This window comes from Acartia tonsa, chromosome 5, assembly GCF_053477335.1.
Source record: "Acartia tonsa isolate MP-2025a chromosome 5, ASM5347733v1, whole genome shotgun sequence".
Classification (NCBI taxonomy): domain Eukaryota; kingdom Metazoa; phylum Arthropoda; class Copepoda; order Calanoida; family Acartiidae; genus Acartia; species Acartia tonsa.
In genome coordinates this window covers 52,775,747-52,793,593 of record NC_137264.1, presented here as the reverse complement: position 1 = coordinate 52,793,593, position 17,847 = coordinate 52,775,747, and the positions used below count along the sequence as shown (strand labels likewise).

Genomic DNA, 17,847 nt, shown 5'->3' with positions numbered 1-17,847 from the left:
ACAACAACTTTTTAAGTGAAAAAAAAATATATTAAAAGTTTATTCAAGTCATATCGTTGCGTTACATCACTATAAAGATTTTAGTCAGATTTTTCTTTTTTAGTCAAATCTAAAATAACAAAATTGTCTCACAAACACATAATTCATGTCACCCTATTTGTGCTGTAGTAATAATTCAAATAGAATCATGTATTACTCATAACTTATACACCATATCCTTGAACCATAAATGGTGGTTTTTATAATATGATCACGTGATATATGCAGTGGAAGTGACGGTACACTTATAGTTTTATTCTAACCGAAGATAAAAAAATCTTGGATGAAAAACCATTAATCAAACAATCATTTATTTGATGATCTTTCTTTTTGGGGTTAGTAAGAAGTAAACTATTTTATCTATAAAATAAGTTTTCCAAATGTTATTATATTAATGTTAAACCAACTCATAAAAGCTTTGGGTGATAGTTTGTCTAAAGATAGTAGTAACCCAGGCTAAATAGAATGTATACCTATTATTAGATCAAACATAGATAAAAGCCTATGATTTCTTTTGTGTTCAAATTTTGATTGAGAAGATTCTTGGCCAATAAGGAATAAAATAATACGACTTTTGTTTGTCATTAGAGAGGCACAAATACAAATAATTTTTTTTTCGTTAAGTTGTTAATCCTAAAAATGCTTATTTTCTTATGTATATATTCCTGGTTTTTCTATTCTTTTGTTAGTATCAAACCTACTTTTTATATTTTTGTCTATAATACTGGATTAGTAAACAAGGTTAAAAAACATTTGTAACAGAATTACTTTGATTTTTATAAAAAATATTGAGTAATATAGCGTAATCATTTAATACTTATATTTGCGGGAACTTTGAAATCTTCCAATGTTTAACATTTACAAAACAGCCTGCTTTATTGCATCAAGATCCATGACAGATCTTTATAGGAAATAAATGTCTTTATATGAGCTCAAGTTTTCCAAGCGATAAATGTTTAAAAGTCATAGTGCTCCAATTGACCAGAACAATAAGACCCATTATTTTACTGTATGAAGAATAAATTCATTTTTTTTATTTCATGTTGCTATTTGAATTATATTGAAGTATTAAATTTCTATCCATAAAACAGAAAATTTTAATTAATAATATAGTAAATAAAAGAAAATTTAGTTTTAAAATAATTTGATACTAGCGATACGTGCGTAATGTGGTCAGATATTGAACTAAAATTTAACAGTTCACTGAACATTTTAACCCTTTCAGGACGATAATTTGAAATAAAAAATATTAAGATTCTAAAATATTTTAAAGAAAGAAATCGTCAGGGAGAAGATAATGGAAGAATAGGGTTACTAGTCAGAATTCAGATAACCTAAAGAAAGTGAATAAAACATTGAATAAACCTAGCCAATAGCGAGATAATTATATCTAACCTAACTCTAGTATGTTAATATTCTAAAATTGTTTATGATCATTTTTTTTATTTCAGAAAAAATGCCATTAAATGTTAAAATTATGGGATTAAATGAAAAATAGTTAATTACCAAGATTTAATATTATTGTCTTGCCTAATATCATCCAAAAATATCAAGTGATAAAAGTAATAATGTAATGAAAGTGAACATGAAATAATATAATATAGAATGTTGTAGAAAGGTGTGAAACAATGAAGTACCTGTCCATATGATGTTGCACATGTGAAGACAAGGATGTGCCTGTTTATATGATGTTGCCTGAGCCAGATCTTTTCAGGAATAGATTCATATAATTAAAAAAACAAAAATATTTTAAAATCCATAAAAGCGAAACTCTAAACTCAAGAGGAAGAACAAACTAGGAATAACTCTTTTAGAATGTCAGAACATTTATTCTTATGTCCAAACAAAATTGAAATTAAATTTGCTAAAAAATTGGTTATATACAGATTACTGTATAAAGACACAATTTTAATGTTGGGAATTGATTATGGAGATGCTTCGCTTATAATATTGTACGTATCATATAAAAGATGTTTACAATGAAAGTACAGATTTTCTGACAACCATTGAATAAATTATAAGCAAACTGTTACATGAATCCTCGCACAAGGTTTAGACGAAGCCCAATCTTTACCAATTTTGCACAAATTTTTATTTCTATGACGTCATAAAAATGAGATTCTCCATCTCTTTTTTAGTTGTTTTCTTTCCCACGTCTCCTCCCATCTCCCTCATTTTTATGACGTCACAGGAATCAAGTGGTACAAAAGTGGTACTTTTAATTCCTATGACGTCATAAAAATGAGGGATTCTCCATCTCTTTTTTAGTTGTTTTCTTCCCCAATTCTCCTCTCATCTACCTCATTTTTATGACGTCACAGGAATCAAGTGGTACAAAAGTGGTATTTTTAATTCCTACGACGTCATAAAAATGAGGGATTCTCCATCCCTTTTTTAGTTGTTTTCTTTCCCACGTCTCCTCTCATCTCCCTCATTTTTATGACGTCACAGGAATTAAGTGGTACAAATTGGGCTTCGTCAAGGTTTAAACCCAATAGGACAATTCTAAAATTTTTAAATGAAAAAAAGCTTTTGTTTTAAACCAATCAAGTTTATTTATTTATTGTTAATATTTGTCTCTATGAAAACATTTAGAAATACAACAGATCGAAACTGTTCCTCACATGATCCTCTCTGCTCTAATAATACAGGTACACGCTGTTCCTCACATGATCCTCTCTGCTCTAATAATACAGGTACACACTGTTCCTCACATGATCCTCTCTGCTCTAATAATACAGGTACAAACAAACTGTTCCTCACATGATCCTCTCTGCTCTAATAATACAGGTACACACTGTTCCTCACATGATCCTCTCTGTTCTAATAATACAGGTACAAACTGTTCCTCACATGATCCTCTCTGCTCTAATAATACAGGTACACACTGTTCCTTACATGATCCTCTCTGCTCTAATAATACAGGTACACACTGTTCCTCACATGATCCTCTCTGCTCTAATAATACAGGTACACACTGTTCCTCACATGATCCTCTCTGCTGTAATAATACAGGTACAAATAAACTGTTCCTCACATGATCCTCTCTGCTCTAATAATACAGGTACAAACTGTTCCTCACATGATCCTCTCTGCTCTAATGATACAGGTACAAACTGTTCCTCACATGATCCTCTCTGCTCTAATAATACAGGTACACACTGTTCCTCACATGATCCTCTCTGCTCTAATAATACAGGTACACACTGTTCCTCACATGATCCTCTCTGCTCTAATAATACAGGTACAAACTGTTCCTCACATGATCCTCTCTGCTCTAATAATACAGGTACAAACAAATTGTGATAGCTTTCCTCCAGTAGTAGCTTTCAACTAGATATTTTTCCTTGTTAAAATTTCCCATAGTATTATCAAATAAATATAACTAGCGACTTCGCCCCTAGAGGCCTCTAGTGGGAATTGATGAAGGGAGAGGTGAATCCCAAAACCCATTTTTCTAATTTAGACTTTTATAAAGTAAAAACAATAATTTTAAGGTGTGGTAGGTTGGGTCAACCTCACCCCAATACCATTTTTTTTTTTGGGGGGGGGGGGGTAATTTTTTCTAGTGACGATTTCTCCTGGGAGGGTGGTGGTACCCTCCCCAAAAAAAGTTATTAACCTTCCCAGGATCTATAAGATCAGTTAGCGAGATCCTTTAGAACAGACAAACAAACAAACAGGCAGACATCCTGTTACTTTATTATAAGGATTATGCAGTTATAGTGACAATGATTTCTTTTGAATCAGTGTATATATATTTTTTTATTTTTTTACGAATTTTTACAAATTTTGTGAATTCGCCATTTATTCGTGAAAATTTGCGATCTATTAGCATTTTTTCGGTAGGTAATAGAAGATTTAATTAGACCTCTTTGGGGCAAAGCACCTAGAGGCTAATGGCGAAGCCGATAGTTGATTATATGTCAGCTATGGTCACCTTTCATTCATGCAATATAGTAGACATACTCCATTGAAATTGTGGACAGAATGCTTAAAGTCTTAACGCTGTACTTTATTACTTTTACTAGCGGCTGCAACCATGACAAAAATCATATAGTCATCTCAAGATTTAAATATAACAAGGATGACAACATCCATAAAAGCGAAGCTCTGAAATGGAAGGACAAACGAACATTAACACTTGTAGATTGTCAAAACTGAATCAGCAGAATATTAATGCATCAGTACAAACAATATTTTAAGAAAATTTGTTGCAAAACTGCATAAATAGATGATACTTTTTAAGGACATACTTACTATTTTGGGACTTGTTTATAGAGATGCTTTGCATTGACCAACCCTAATTATAGAAAAGCTTCGCTTTTAATAAATAGTTAGATTAAAACTATTGTAGGACCTTTGACACTTTTAATTTTTTAATAGTTATTTCTCGCATCGTATTATAAACGGCTATCCGCGGATATATTCGTTTGGATGAGAATTCCTATCCACCGGATTCGAATGAATACGAGAAAAATCTTTACATAATACTAATAAGAATTTTAAGAAAAATTGTCAAATATTTTTTATTGTTAAATGAAGCAGTATAAAGTAACATTAAAAAGATTTAACATAAAATTTTGTGATATTTGAATAAATAAATAATTGTCCTACTGTATAAAAAAAAATTTAAATATTCCAATTTGACATTTAAAAATAGATAATCAAAAAAATAATTTGTCAACTTTAAAGGATAAAAACGTATTTTTATCTTTGTTTAATAGAAATACAAAAAGTGGTTTTATTCAAAAAATATTTGTTAACATAGTTTCATTAAATTTGAAAACCTAGACAAAAAAGGTATGTCTGCCTTCCTCTTTAATTCTCAGAATTTTTGCAATTTTGATTAAAATAATAATCAGAAAGTGTATTTGGCTGAAAATACCATCAAACTATTTTGATAATAGTATTTTTCTGATTTATTATAAATTCAACCAATTTAATTTCGGGCTCAACATCCGCCTAGTTTAAAGGCGGCTCGGCTGCCGATTTCGAGACTTTTGCTTGTAGCCCCAATTAGCTGCTAAAGATTGCAAAAATTTGTCCATTTTAGCTGTGACTTGTTATTTATTAATTGAAGACTATTGTTCAATATTGCGGTTTACAGCTGCTTTTGTTTAAAACTGCAACAACACGCGGCTACGGCTACAAAGCCCTGATATTTGAATAGTAATATTTTTTGATAATATTTATACAAAATATCAACTATTAAGTACATTCATGTTTTTTTTATTTAGTTTACATAAATTATACCTGTTTAAAGTAAATTAATAGGATTTTTCTGAAATTTTATTATTAATTTTTAAAAAGATACACTGCTAATATTAAACCTTTGGTACTAATAAGTAGTAAGGTTTTTTTTTGTCGGAAGCTTAAGATTTCAAACCCTACTAAACTAATTGAATATCACATTTTTGGGAAGATCATACAGATCTCGTGATGGTTTCAGGCTATTTTAGTTCATGCTATGGGCGGATCAATAAGTAAGTACTTAAAATACGCAGGAAATGTAAAACCTTTGGTGTGCGATACCATCCACCAGATTTTATAACTTTTATGTCTTTCATATTAGCAACAAGACACAAGAAACAAAAATTATGTGTGGGTATCGTTCAAGTAATTAAGGCAGCTTGTTTGGTAATGTGGCAAAACTGATGCCATTTCGTTAATTTGTTTTTATTGCTCATATTAGTTACCTGACATCCCCACAGGGTTTTAGGTATAGGGGGATAAAGTACCTATCCCCTATTTTTTAATTTATCCAAAAAAAATAGGCTCGGATGTGATGTATCAACAAAACCTTTGCATGATGAAAAGACATACTGCAATTTTCATGCATCTGCAAAAAAAATGTCTTTTAAAATAGATAACTACTGTCAATAGCAAAGATTGAGAGAGAGAGAGAGAGAGAGAGAGAGAGAGAGAGAGAGAGAGAGAGAGAGAGAGAGAGAGAGAGAGAGAGAGAGAGAGAGAGAGAGAGAGAGAGAGAGAGAGAGAGAGAGAGAGAGAGAGAGAGAGAGAGAGAGAGAGAGAGACAGACAGACAGACAGACAGACAGACAGACAGACAGAGAGAGAGAGAGAGAGACAGAGAGAGAGAGACAGAGAAAGAGAGTGAGAGAGAGAGAGAGAGAGAGAGACACAGACAAACAGACAGACAGACAGACAGAGAAAGACAGATAGACAAAGAGACAGACAGAGACAGAGAGACAGACAGACAGACAGACAGACAGAATGTAAAAGGAAGATTACAAATCAGCGACAGACAGACAAGACCTTTTTAGAGTAGCCTTTTTCGGGACATTAAAAAGACCTATACTTTATTGTGCAAAAAGATCCTTACTTTAAAATGTATTTACATTACAAATAGAGGAATAACTACCAACATAAAATATATGCGTATTGCGTACACATGAAATCCTATTGTGTGACTGCAGAAATATATTATGACAACCTTTAGTTACATGTACGCCCAATGGGGCTATAGGGGTTCTTACCTCCCTCAAACTTTGAATTCCTGCATTTACCCCCCTAAACTTTGTTAAAAATACATTAGAATACCCTCCATAGACTTTTAAAACCCCTCATTTTAACCACTCCGCCCCCTCCCTCAAAAAACTGAGACGTCCTTGTTTAGTTTCTACCTTTGGAGAGGTTGGTTTTCTGCCAAGGTAAATAAAAGTCCAGCAATAGTTCAAGAAAGGTTTAGTTTCTGATGTAACATCCAATATTTATGTCACTTTACTATTGTTAAACACATATGGTAAACCCAAACAAAAAAGAAAAAGGTTAAAAAATGTATCATGAATTTTGACAACTTTCTAATACTTTATTTCTAAGTATTTAGACAGAGGGGCTATAAATTAGAGCAGTTTAAACTTTGTTCTACCATTTGTATGTTTAAAAACAAAGGGTAAAATTAGATCAAAATTGGTTTGTACAAAATTAACAGTGTTTAAACCTTTCCACCAATAATAGTATATACAAAAGGTGGTAATATTTTTTTTTTATAATTAGGGGTGGTGCATTAATTTATCATCCATTGTATATTCCCTTTATCCCTTCCAGGATCTGAGAGGTGCAAATGATTTTATCCCTTCATCTCTTTTTATATTTTGCCAACATTCTAATGCAGTTCAGGGTTTTAAGTATAGGACAATTGACAACAAATCAATCCTTCCCTCTTTCCAAAAACTCAATGTTAATTTTGCCTTTTTTAAGCAAACATTTTTCTTTAAGATTTCATGAAATAATTGCCTGTAAAATTGCTAATGTTGTAGAGCTTTGGACAGTCAGACGTACTGAGAAAATGCGCTTGAAAAAAAAAGGCATAAAACTAAGTGGCTGTTTTATCTGGTTCAAGTTGCAACCTCATATCCTCAATAGAATTTATTATTTCAAGCTCTGCAAAAATTTTACATACAATAGTAAAAAAGCCTGTTAAAAAAGTCATTCAGATTTATTTTCAAGGAATGTAAGGTGAATATTTAATTTTTCGAATAAAGTGAGAGAGAATAAAAAAAATTTAAAGTAAATTATGAAAGTAAAAGTGGAAGGGAATTGAGAATGTTAAAAAAGTCATAAATAAAATCAAAACTGTACAAAGTCTCAAAGGGGGAAGGAGTGGTTCTGAATCGCTAAAGATATTAAATGTTAATATTGAAAATGGAGACATTGAGTAGAATAATAGCCTAAAACCACCACAGAAGCTATGAGAACTCAATCGGTTTCCTGGCTAACAAGATATTGACTTGCGGACAAACAAAAGCCCTACTCTTTTATATAAAAGTCTAAATATTTTTGTTATTTTATTTGCCAACCCAACAAAAATCCTTCCTTCTTGTAGGCTTTGTCTGGAAAATTAATGTCAGTTTTTCACATTTTACTGCATTATGGGAAAACCATTTAGTCCAGAGAATAATCATTATAGAATAAACAATAAATGATATATATTGTGTTGAAAATCCTTATACTAAAGTAACAGGATGTTTGTACTGAAGGATCTCGCTAACCGCTGAACCGATCGGGTTCACCTTAACATGATAGCTTCTCATAGGTCCCGGGAAGGTTTATAACTATTTTGGGGGAAGGTACCACCACCCTCCTATGAGAAATCATGAAAAATCGATTTTAAAAAAAAATATTTGAGGGACTTAAACAAAGCATTGGTAGGTAACGTATAGACTTAAAGACTTGAACAAAAAAAACAATTTAAAGTGCCACTAGAGGCCTCTAGGGGCGTAGCTTCTAGTGAAAGATAATAGGATAATGGGGGGGTTTCGCGAGGCAGTACCATTCCTTGTTAGTGTCATGGGCTTGCATCCGAAGGGAATGTTTGGGTCATTTGCCCACTGGCTTATAAATTCCACCCTTCTTTTATTTATTTTAAATATTTTAAGGGCAAAATTTGATGAAATGCCAACTTTGACAAAGTGCTTCGCAAGCCTATGGCTATTGTATTTATTTTTTTTCCTGATTATCAGAATATAGTAATTTAACTTTTATACTTTAACTTTAGTTACAATATTTGCTTAATACATTTTCTGTGGCTTAGTTAAAAAGCCTTTTCTTTCTTTTCTTCTTCTTATGTTATGGAAAAAGTAAATCTTTCGTTGAAAGTAAAAATATGGTTAAATGTTAAATATACAGTAAACATCAAAATGAAGTGCGTTATTCTGTTCCTTGTTGGCTAGCTCATTGACTACTTGCATGTGATTTGTCTCTATTCTTTAGGAAAATATCATATTTTTACCCTTTTTAAGGTTTTAATCTACATATGTATTTCTAAGGTCTGTTCGATCCGACCACTTTGATAATACTATAGAAACCTCAGCAATATCCCTGGATGACCTTTTTCAGCGTTATCCTCTTTTTAATTATTTTTTGATTTTGGAAATTTTGGTATTGTTAAATATGACCAGTGAGAACAATTATGCCCTTGAATATTATTTCCTTTCTATTTTTGTCACAAAAAGGTTTTGTGGGATTGAGGGGGGGGGGGGGTGTTATCATTTTGTACCTCCTGAGAGGAACCACTGGGGAAAAAGGTACTATTTATTTTTAAAAAATTGATTATAGGTTATTTGCTTTACAGAAAAGTTTTCCTTCCCCCTTGACTGTTGCTTAATTGTTGATATTTTGTGCGCAAAGTTTGCAGTAATATCCCTTCTTTGGTCAAATGGATCATAAAAACCTCCCCCCTACATCACAAATTTGCCATTATAACTCACATTGTCCTTTAATGTCAATCCATGTTTTTTTGTGTTTCACTAATCAAATATGTTGTCATTCTTGTTTTATATAAAAATTAGGTTCTCTACAAGTTGAAGAGATATTGCCAAGTTTTCAGACTTTTCTTTGTGTAGGCATTAGACATTAAACCTATAAACAAAAGGGGGGAAAGTTGCACACATTTTTTATCATATCGGAGATTTTCTTAATCTGTTATCTATAAATATATACTATTTTCATAGGTAGGAAGTTTAGTAAAATAGCCTGAATCCACCCCGATCGATAAGATTCACTAAAAAATACAACCTATTAGGAACCAGCTACTTGGAAGATAGTTGACGCTACAAGCTAACGAAAAAAAACTAACTATTCTAGGATACATATCTGAGAACACCAAAAATCTTAGTGGATTCTTTGATAAAATCAATTTTAAAAAACGACAAATGCCTTCTTTTCTACTGAATAATACATTACTATTTACTTAATCAAAAAAAAGGTTTAATTTATTTAAAAGAAATACATTAGTTTCATTGTTCATAAAGCAAAATTTTCTAAAAATAAAACATTTTGTTTTAAATAATTGAATCAAGAGAAATTTTAAAAATGAGAGAGAGCCAAATTGCTAAAAGTAATGTACATTTACAAGCGGCTTACGTTGAGGTTTCTGTGAGCCACGCAGCTGAGAGCCCTTGAGTGACTGCCGAGCCCTGATTAAAAACTTCTACTAAACAATTAATTCTATTTGAAAAACTAAATACTATTTTATTACTGCGGTCATTTGAAAATAAAATATTCCAAGTTAATCAATGGGAAAATGATAAACTTTTACTAAAATTTACATATATACTTTTCGTTTAATTGTATTTTTTTTAGAAATAGAATCCTTGGAGTCAGATGTAGGACTAGTTGATACTTCTAACTGTCATGCCACACTATCCAGGTATACAGATAGATAGATAGATAAATAGATAGATAGTCAGATGTATGACTAGTTGATACTTCTAACTGGCATGCCACACTATCCAGGTATACAGATGGATAGATAGATAGATAGATAGATAGTCAGATGTAGGACTAGTTGATACTTCTAACTGTCATGCCACACTATCCAGGTATACAGATAGATAGATAGATAGATAGTCAGATGTATGACTAGTTGATTTTTCTAACTGTCATGCCACACTATCCAGGTATACAGATAGATAGATAGATAGATAGTCAGATGTAGGACTAGTTGATACTTCTAACTGTCATGCCACACTATCCAGGTATACAGATGGATAGATAGATGTAGGACTAGTTGATACTTCTAACTGTCATGCCACACTATCCAGGTATACAGATGGATAGATAGATGGATAGATGGATAGATAGTCAGATGTAGGACTAGTTGATACTTCTAACTGTCATGCCACACTATCCAGGTATACAGATGGATAGATAGATGTAGGACTAGTTGATACTTCTAACTGTCATGCCACACTATCCAGGTATACAGATGGATAGATAGATAGATAGATGGATAGATAGTCAGATGTAGGACTAGTTGATACTTCTAACTGTCATGCCACACTATCCAGGTATACAGATAGATAGATAGATAGATAGTCAGATGTAGGACTAGTTGATACTTCTAACTGTCATGCCACACTATCCAGGTATACAGATAGATAGATAGATAGTCAGATGTGGGACTAGTTGATAAAGTTCTAACTGTCATGCTACACTATCCAGATATACAGATAGATAGATAGATAGATAGATGAGCGAATGTGCTTCTTGTATCTCCTTTCATGCAAGACCTTTAAAATTAAGATCTTCAAACTCTTAGAAGTTGCGTTACTAAAGAATTTGAATTATCTAAGAAATGGTGAGAAAATTGCTGTATTGAAATAATTTGATGAATATGTTAAGTGAAGCCCTTCATTCAGTATTTACAATTATTAAAATCTATTCTTTATGGAGAAATCAAGAATAAACAGATTGCCAAAGAACGATTATTGTTTTACATTTATATATTATGTTCTATTCCAGCAGCTACAATCATACCCTTACATATAAGTGATATTTTAAGTTAAAACAAGTTTCCTTTAATTATACACCAGCGGCTTAGTCACTAGAGGTAGGTGAAAGTTCCACCTTCCAAAATTATTTTGTTTTATAAGTATTGGGGTTAAATTAAATTTTATTTCAGAGATTTTTTTGACTAAGTGGGTTTTTCAATTAAATAAAAAAGAAGGATCCAATTAGACAAACGTAATTTGTGTTAGGTATTTAATCAGTTTAAAAGAAAATTTCTAAGAGCTCTGCTCCTTTAAATATTGAATAGCATAAATAACTAGGAACCTTGTATTAACATATCTTATATGCTGATTACGCATAATAAATATGTATAGTAACCACGTACTTTGTGAATTGAAGCCCTTATTTTGTATTTCCTTAAATAATTTTTCATGGACATTTTCCTTATTTTCTATTGGATTGTCTTGTTGATATGCTTTTAAGTATGGAGATATCAGAGATGTAAAGGGATATCTTAGCCGATAAATTGATGTACATGCCCAATGATGATACACAAAATTACCCAATCTGTAGATGACAATTAGTTGTTGGAACGTTTTGACACTCAAAAAATTCAATAAAAGTCCCCAACATTATTAAGCCAATGAATAAGAAAACGTTATAATTATACTTTGGGGACTAGTGAAATGAATATTCCATTGTCCCCTCCCTGCCTGGGAGAAATTTTTATACTCTATTCATGATCATTGATCATTTTAAGTAAAGCACCCTTTCTCTTTTTGATATTAAATTTATTTTTCAGGCAAAGATTTCATGGTCAGTCAACGACCTCCCTGGGAGCCCGGCTCTCGTCAACCCCCACGGGAACACTGGGCAGGCTCGCCTCCACTCCCTCCCTGGGTGGCGGGGGCTGTGGGGGCAGGTTGCAAACAGTTTCCAGGTACATTTTTAACATTATTCTTACACAGGTCTCCTTTCATTTCCAGAATCATTTATAGTTTAAAGATTTCCAATTATTATGATGTAATGTTTTTGCCATTTTTGAACAATTTACATAATTTTTTTCTGTGTAAAACATTCCAAAGTCACCACACTACATAAAAAACTGAAGATGGACCCTTCCCTAGAATATTTATGAACCTTCTCCAGGAATAAAAGAGGATTCACTGTAGAAAAGAACTAATTTGATAGACAAACACACAGACAGAGAGAGATATCCTGTTACTTTCACATAAAAAAAAATATATTGTTTAGGGGCGCCAGCAGTACAAATACAGGAGGCAGCACAAGAAGTATTCCAATATACAGCAGGTTAGATATTACATTTCATAGGCATGAAAAAGGTAGATAGGGGTAGGTGTTGATCGACACCCTTTCGTCAACATTTTGATTTCGTAGTAAACACACTCTTAAGGCACACACCCCATTGATAATCATCTAAGCAGTAAATTATTTCAAAAAGCCAATTAGAATTAATGAAAAGACTACAAAAATGCATCAATACTATGAACTTCTTTAAAGGCATAAATACTATACTAAACTTAAGACAGGAAATTAATCCATAAATGTAAAAGTTACCAAAATTTAGATAAACAAAAATAATTATCAAACGCCTTTCATAAGTCAAATCTACACAAATCAACAAATTTGTTGACCAATGGAGGTATGATTTACATAATTATCTTCAAGTTTATAATGTATTTAGATGGTTCAACATCTAGGTATAAATAACTTCCATTAGGTGATAAATTTCTAATACATTAATTCAAATTAAGCTTCCTGTTTAAGCTAAATCTAAATACTTTGAGTACGAGATCACAACAATGTTCCTGTTCCCCCTCTTTAAACTTGAAATAATTGACCAGAAGAATAAAATAAATTGAAAAAAGTTGCCCAGTTATTCCCCCCCTGAATTTGTTTACAGTTTTTAACAAAGTTTTAAAATTGTTAGAATAGTTGTTTACAGCCCAAATTATTGGCGTGTACAGAGTATTTTAAAGTAACAGGATGTTTAAGTTTATCTCTGTTTGTTGCGAAGGTTATCGCTAACTTCTAAACTAGGGTTGGGCCGGATATCCGGCCATTTTCAATATCCGGCTATAACTTTTTTTATATTTTACACCAAAAATCTCTGCTTTTTAAAATTTTAAATGGCTCTAATTTTCTTATTATTGAAGCTAGAAGAACATTTTTTGAATATGTTTATCTTTATGTAAATTTTATATATGAAATCTCAAAAGTTTATCAATAATTTTTTTTTGCTACTTTAATATCTGGTAATTTAGCCGGTTATCCGGCCGGATATCCGGTAATTTGGCCAGATAACCGGATATTTGCCGGATATCCGGCGTTGGCCGGATATCCGGCCCAACCCTATTCTAAACCTATAAGCTTCATATAGACCCTGAATTCCACTCACCTAAAGATATATCTACCCTACCCAAAAAAACCTCCCCCTCTTGACGTAACAGCTGGTAGAATTGTAAAGGAAGTTATGAACATAAGTAGCGAAGCTACGATAAGCAGACACAATACTTTGAAAGTTAACTAAAACAATTAAGATAAAGAAAAGTTAACTAAAAAAAAAATATTGATAAGACTAAAGTGACACCATGGAAACTGTCCCAATTTTGTATAACTTAAGCGGAACATGTTCCAGTTACGTCATATTTTTCGTTCCCGAAAAAGGGAAGGGGGGAAGAAAATCTCTTCAAAAGAGATGGGGAAAACCCCCTTTTCTCCCATCTCTTTTTTCTTCCCCCCTTCCCTTTTTTTTCTTTCCCCCTTCCCTTTTTCGGGAAAGAAAAATATGACGTAACTGGAACATGTTCCGCAAAAGTTATACAAAATTGGGACAGTTTCCATGGTGTCGACTAAAGTGTGTCAAAAATGAGCTATGTGACGTCATTAAAATGAGGAATTACCCATTTCTAGGGGTTTTCTTTCCCATTCGCCTCTCATCTACCTCATTTTTATGACGTCACATAGCTCATTTTTGACACACTGGATTTTGTTAAAATATTTAGGATATTTGGAAAATAAAAGCACAGTTGCTGTAAGCGTATGGTATGCTGAACATGTTCCTTAAGCAAGGTGTATGTGCTAGAGGATGGTGTAATACTTAGAAAGCAATGTACTTTGTAAACAGTGAACGTTATAGATGGACTGATGTCCATAGCTTAGTTTCAAAATGGCTATATATAAAAACACAACAGTTTTAAAAAATCTAATACCACCCTATCCTTGAAAATTTAGTAAGGAAAACAACAACAAAAATATTTTTTTAATTTGTATAAAAAGATGTAGTTTGAAGGTATTTAGGCATGCTTTAGTTATATATATATTGTAATAATCATTTGCTTTTATTGCCATTTTGTAAAATAGATTTTTTTCATAAATAGAAAAGAAAAGTAAATTTAAATACACCATATCTTGAGTTTCTCCAATAAATTTGACGATTAAAACGAAACACAATAAAAATTGTTTATTTTTGCCAATAAGTGATAAAACACATGTTGCTCTGTATTGGCCACACCCTTCCTATTTACACTACTTACCATAAATTGATGCAACCGGACGTTAATTATTAAGTAGCTGCGCTCCTAAACATTTGAATGTCATGTCATAAACGTGAAAGAAACAGGTTTATAGAATATTCCACTGGCATACATACATACATGCTACATAGCCCCCCTCACTTTATTCTCATACAAATTTCTTAACTTTCTTTTAAGGATTAGGGGTAAGGACAAGTGTTTGGGGAAAAAAATAAGTTTGACAACATCTTAGGGAGGAGAGGGACATTGACCCCCAAAGTTTTATAACCAAAAACGTTGGGTACTTTCATTGAATTTGATTATTTTAACGATGATTCGTTTGAATTAAAACGGAAATCATTATTTCAAAATCAAATAGGTAATAAGAATTAAAATATTCAAATTAAAGTCATACGAAAAATATCAATTTAATGCTTTGTTTCTGTAACCAAACGCAAAGAAGTGCATAAGTTTTGGCTTTAGGGCATAATGTCGGTTCTTACAATAGAAAAAATCACGATTTAGAGTCATTTTTTGCATGTACTGCAATCAATTTTCTTTCAAAATAAATATCCTTGCTCATTGCTCCAAATTTAAATTCTTGTGACAAAGTTTCCATTTTAAAGTTTCCAAATTTGATGATGGTTGACCTTTGTAAATATATTTGTAAGTTATGCTCGCAAATAATTACATTTGGAGAAGGAGGGGGGAGGGGGGGAGATTAAAAGTGTTTAAAAGAGGTATTAATGCACTTGCCAATTTTAAAGGTGTTTGGTAAAAACTTAAACTTTTTTTCAATTTTGCGAAGTTTTTAAATAACGTAGGAAAATATAGAATATTTCTACCATTTCACGTTTTGAAGTCTTTTTTACATTTCTTTGGCCGAGGTATCTAAATGAAAAGTACCTATTCCCCTTTCTAACTTTATATGTTTTTGAAGAATCTTTTTGGATGTTTTACAAGCGCACTTTTTGCGCCTTGTGGGCATTTTTGCACTTTATATATAAATTAGCTAAATAAAAAAAATAAAGGGATAAGAAAAAACTGTTTCAAATTTTTGGTTAGAAAACTGAGTCTTCTAAGTATTCTTCAAAATATAAAATAATTGTTAAGCGCAATAAAACTTTAATTGTGAGACTTTTGAAGAAAAGCTTCTAAATCAAAATTCAGAAAGTTTCAATTTTATATTTTTAAAGGTGCACTTTTATTGAAATTGTAATCCTTGTTTTAAAGTTTGTGTAAATTATATCAAACATCACTTATTCCTTTCTATTTTCATATTAGAGTATTCACGGTAATGTCAGTGATCTTAGGAATTTGGGAGATGGACAAAACCTAAATCATGATAAACAAAAATACCCATTATGTATCATTTAATTGTTGGTGAAAAAGTGTGGACAAAAATTTGGTCTTATTTAAAAAAAAAATTACATTGTTCCCCCCTCCCTGACTTTTAAACTTTTGTTTTGCCATTGCCCTACAGGTGTAAAAATATTTTTACAACATCCCATTCACCTTATCTGACAATCTAGTAATCCTGTCCTTTTTCTTATTTGCATAGAGAAATATTCACAACAAATTTTAATTACCAAATTGCCAGAAAACACAATTAAATTAAATAATTTGTGGAGTATATGCTCATTCTTAAGGAAAATAACAAATAAAATACATGATGTCTACATAAGATAAATATCCAGAAAATAGCGTGTATTTAGATGCTGTGAGTATTGGTGCAAAAAATATGACGTAACAAAAAAAATAGCCAATGAGAGGCCGTTATTGACCAATGGTAAAATTTATAGTGGCCTCTCATTGGCTAATTTTTTTTGTTACGTCATATTTTTTGCACCAATACTCACAGCATCTGTATTTGTGACGCTCAGACAGACTGATTTAAGGACATTTCGAATTTTAGAGCCGCTCCTCAACTAAAATATAAATTTTAATAACAAAAAAAAAATTTGAACTCTTATTAATTTCCATCTCTTTCACAGTGTAATGTACGAGTTAAAGAGTTTATGCACAATTGTCTTAAGAAAGTTTACATCAATATTCGGTCAAGAACAGCTATCAGTTAGCCGAGTACATTATAATGATATATGAGCATAAATTATAGAGTAGATTTGCTAGTAAACAGGTGTTGAGTTATATGGAAAGCTTATCTTCTACTGGGATACTGTAGATATATTTAACGCAAAAAAAAACTTTTCTAAATGAATTTGACCCTGAGAATAGAAAATGTTCTTCTTGCCCTTGAATACACAATTTACATTATTTTATTATTAGCGCAGCTTTTCTGTAAATATGGTTTGTCAGTACGTTCAACTGTCAGCTCATTTTACTTAGTCAACTATAAGAAATACAATGAAATGGTGTTTAATTCAGTTATGGCGTGAAGAAATTTTTGTGCCTGCCCACAAATAATTTTTTATTCAGTTTTAAATTTACTGAAAGAAAGAGGTTAATTTGATTTTGTTCTTTTTTTCAATTTAATAATGTCCAAGTTAAATGATTTTTGTAGGTTTGACTAAATAATCACATTTGATAAATCAATTGAATTTGCTCTAGATAAATAACTTTCATTCTTAGCTTAGCATTCGCTTGTTGTCAAAAAGATAAACTTGGCCCATACTTTCTAAGCAGGAAGAAAGCCTTGTCCAATTAACAGGTGCAACGCATTATCATGCATTAATAAACAACGTGCAGTCAAAGTGTTGGTTGTCTTCAATTTGTTGAATATTTCATGTCGTTGGGTGTCTCTATGCTATTTTCAAGATATCCTTTGCCATCCTCGAGAGCCTAGAGATGAAGCAACTAATAGTAATAAACAATATTTAAAAAAAAAAATTTAATCTTGTACTTTGAATAAAATCTAAAATAAAAGTTATTTAAAATGAAATGTCCCACAAAGTTGTTGCTATACCCTACACTCCTATTAAAGTTTTTATCCTTATTCTATTGAATTTAACTGAATCTCATTCACACCTTTGGACTCAACTTCTAATACTGTGAATCAG

General features: G+C 31.7%; 1 protein-coding gene across 1 annotated transcript in view; it reads left to right on the top strand.

Moving 5' to 3' along the window:
- The first annotated feature begins 1,494 nt into the window (after nt 1-1,494).
- LOC145319822 (uncharacterized) overlaps nt 1,495-17,847 on the top strand; it is a 52,125-nt gene continuing 35,772 nt past the window's right edge. Inside the window, exons 1-5 of the mRNA XM_080162185.1 lie at nt 1,495-1,753; nt 2,635-2,690; nt 10,146-10,212; nt 12,097-12,234; nt 12,549-12,605. Of these exons, the coding sequence (XP_080018311.1) occupies nt 1,725-1,753; nt 2,635-2,690; nt 10,146-10,212; nt 12,097-12,234; nt 12,549-12,605 (347 nt within the window). The 5' untranslated portion in view covers nt 1,495-1,724. The remainder of the gene's footprint in view (nt 1,754-2,634; nt 2,691-10,145; nt 10,213-12,096; nt 12,235-12,548; nt 12,606-17,847) is intronic.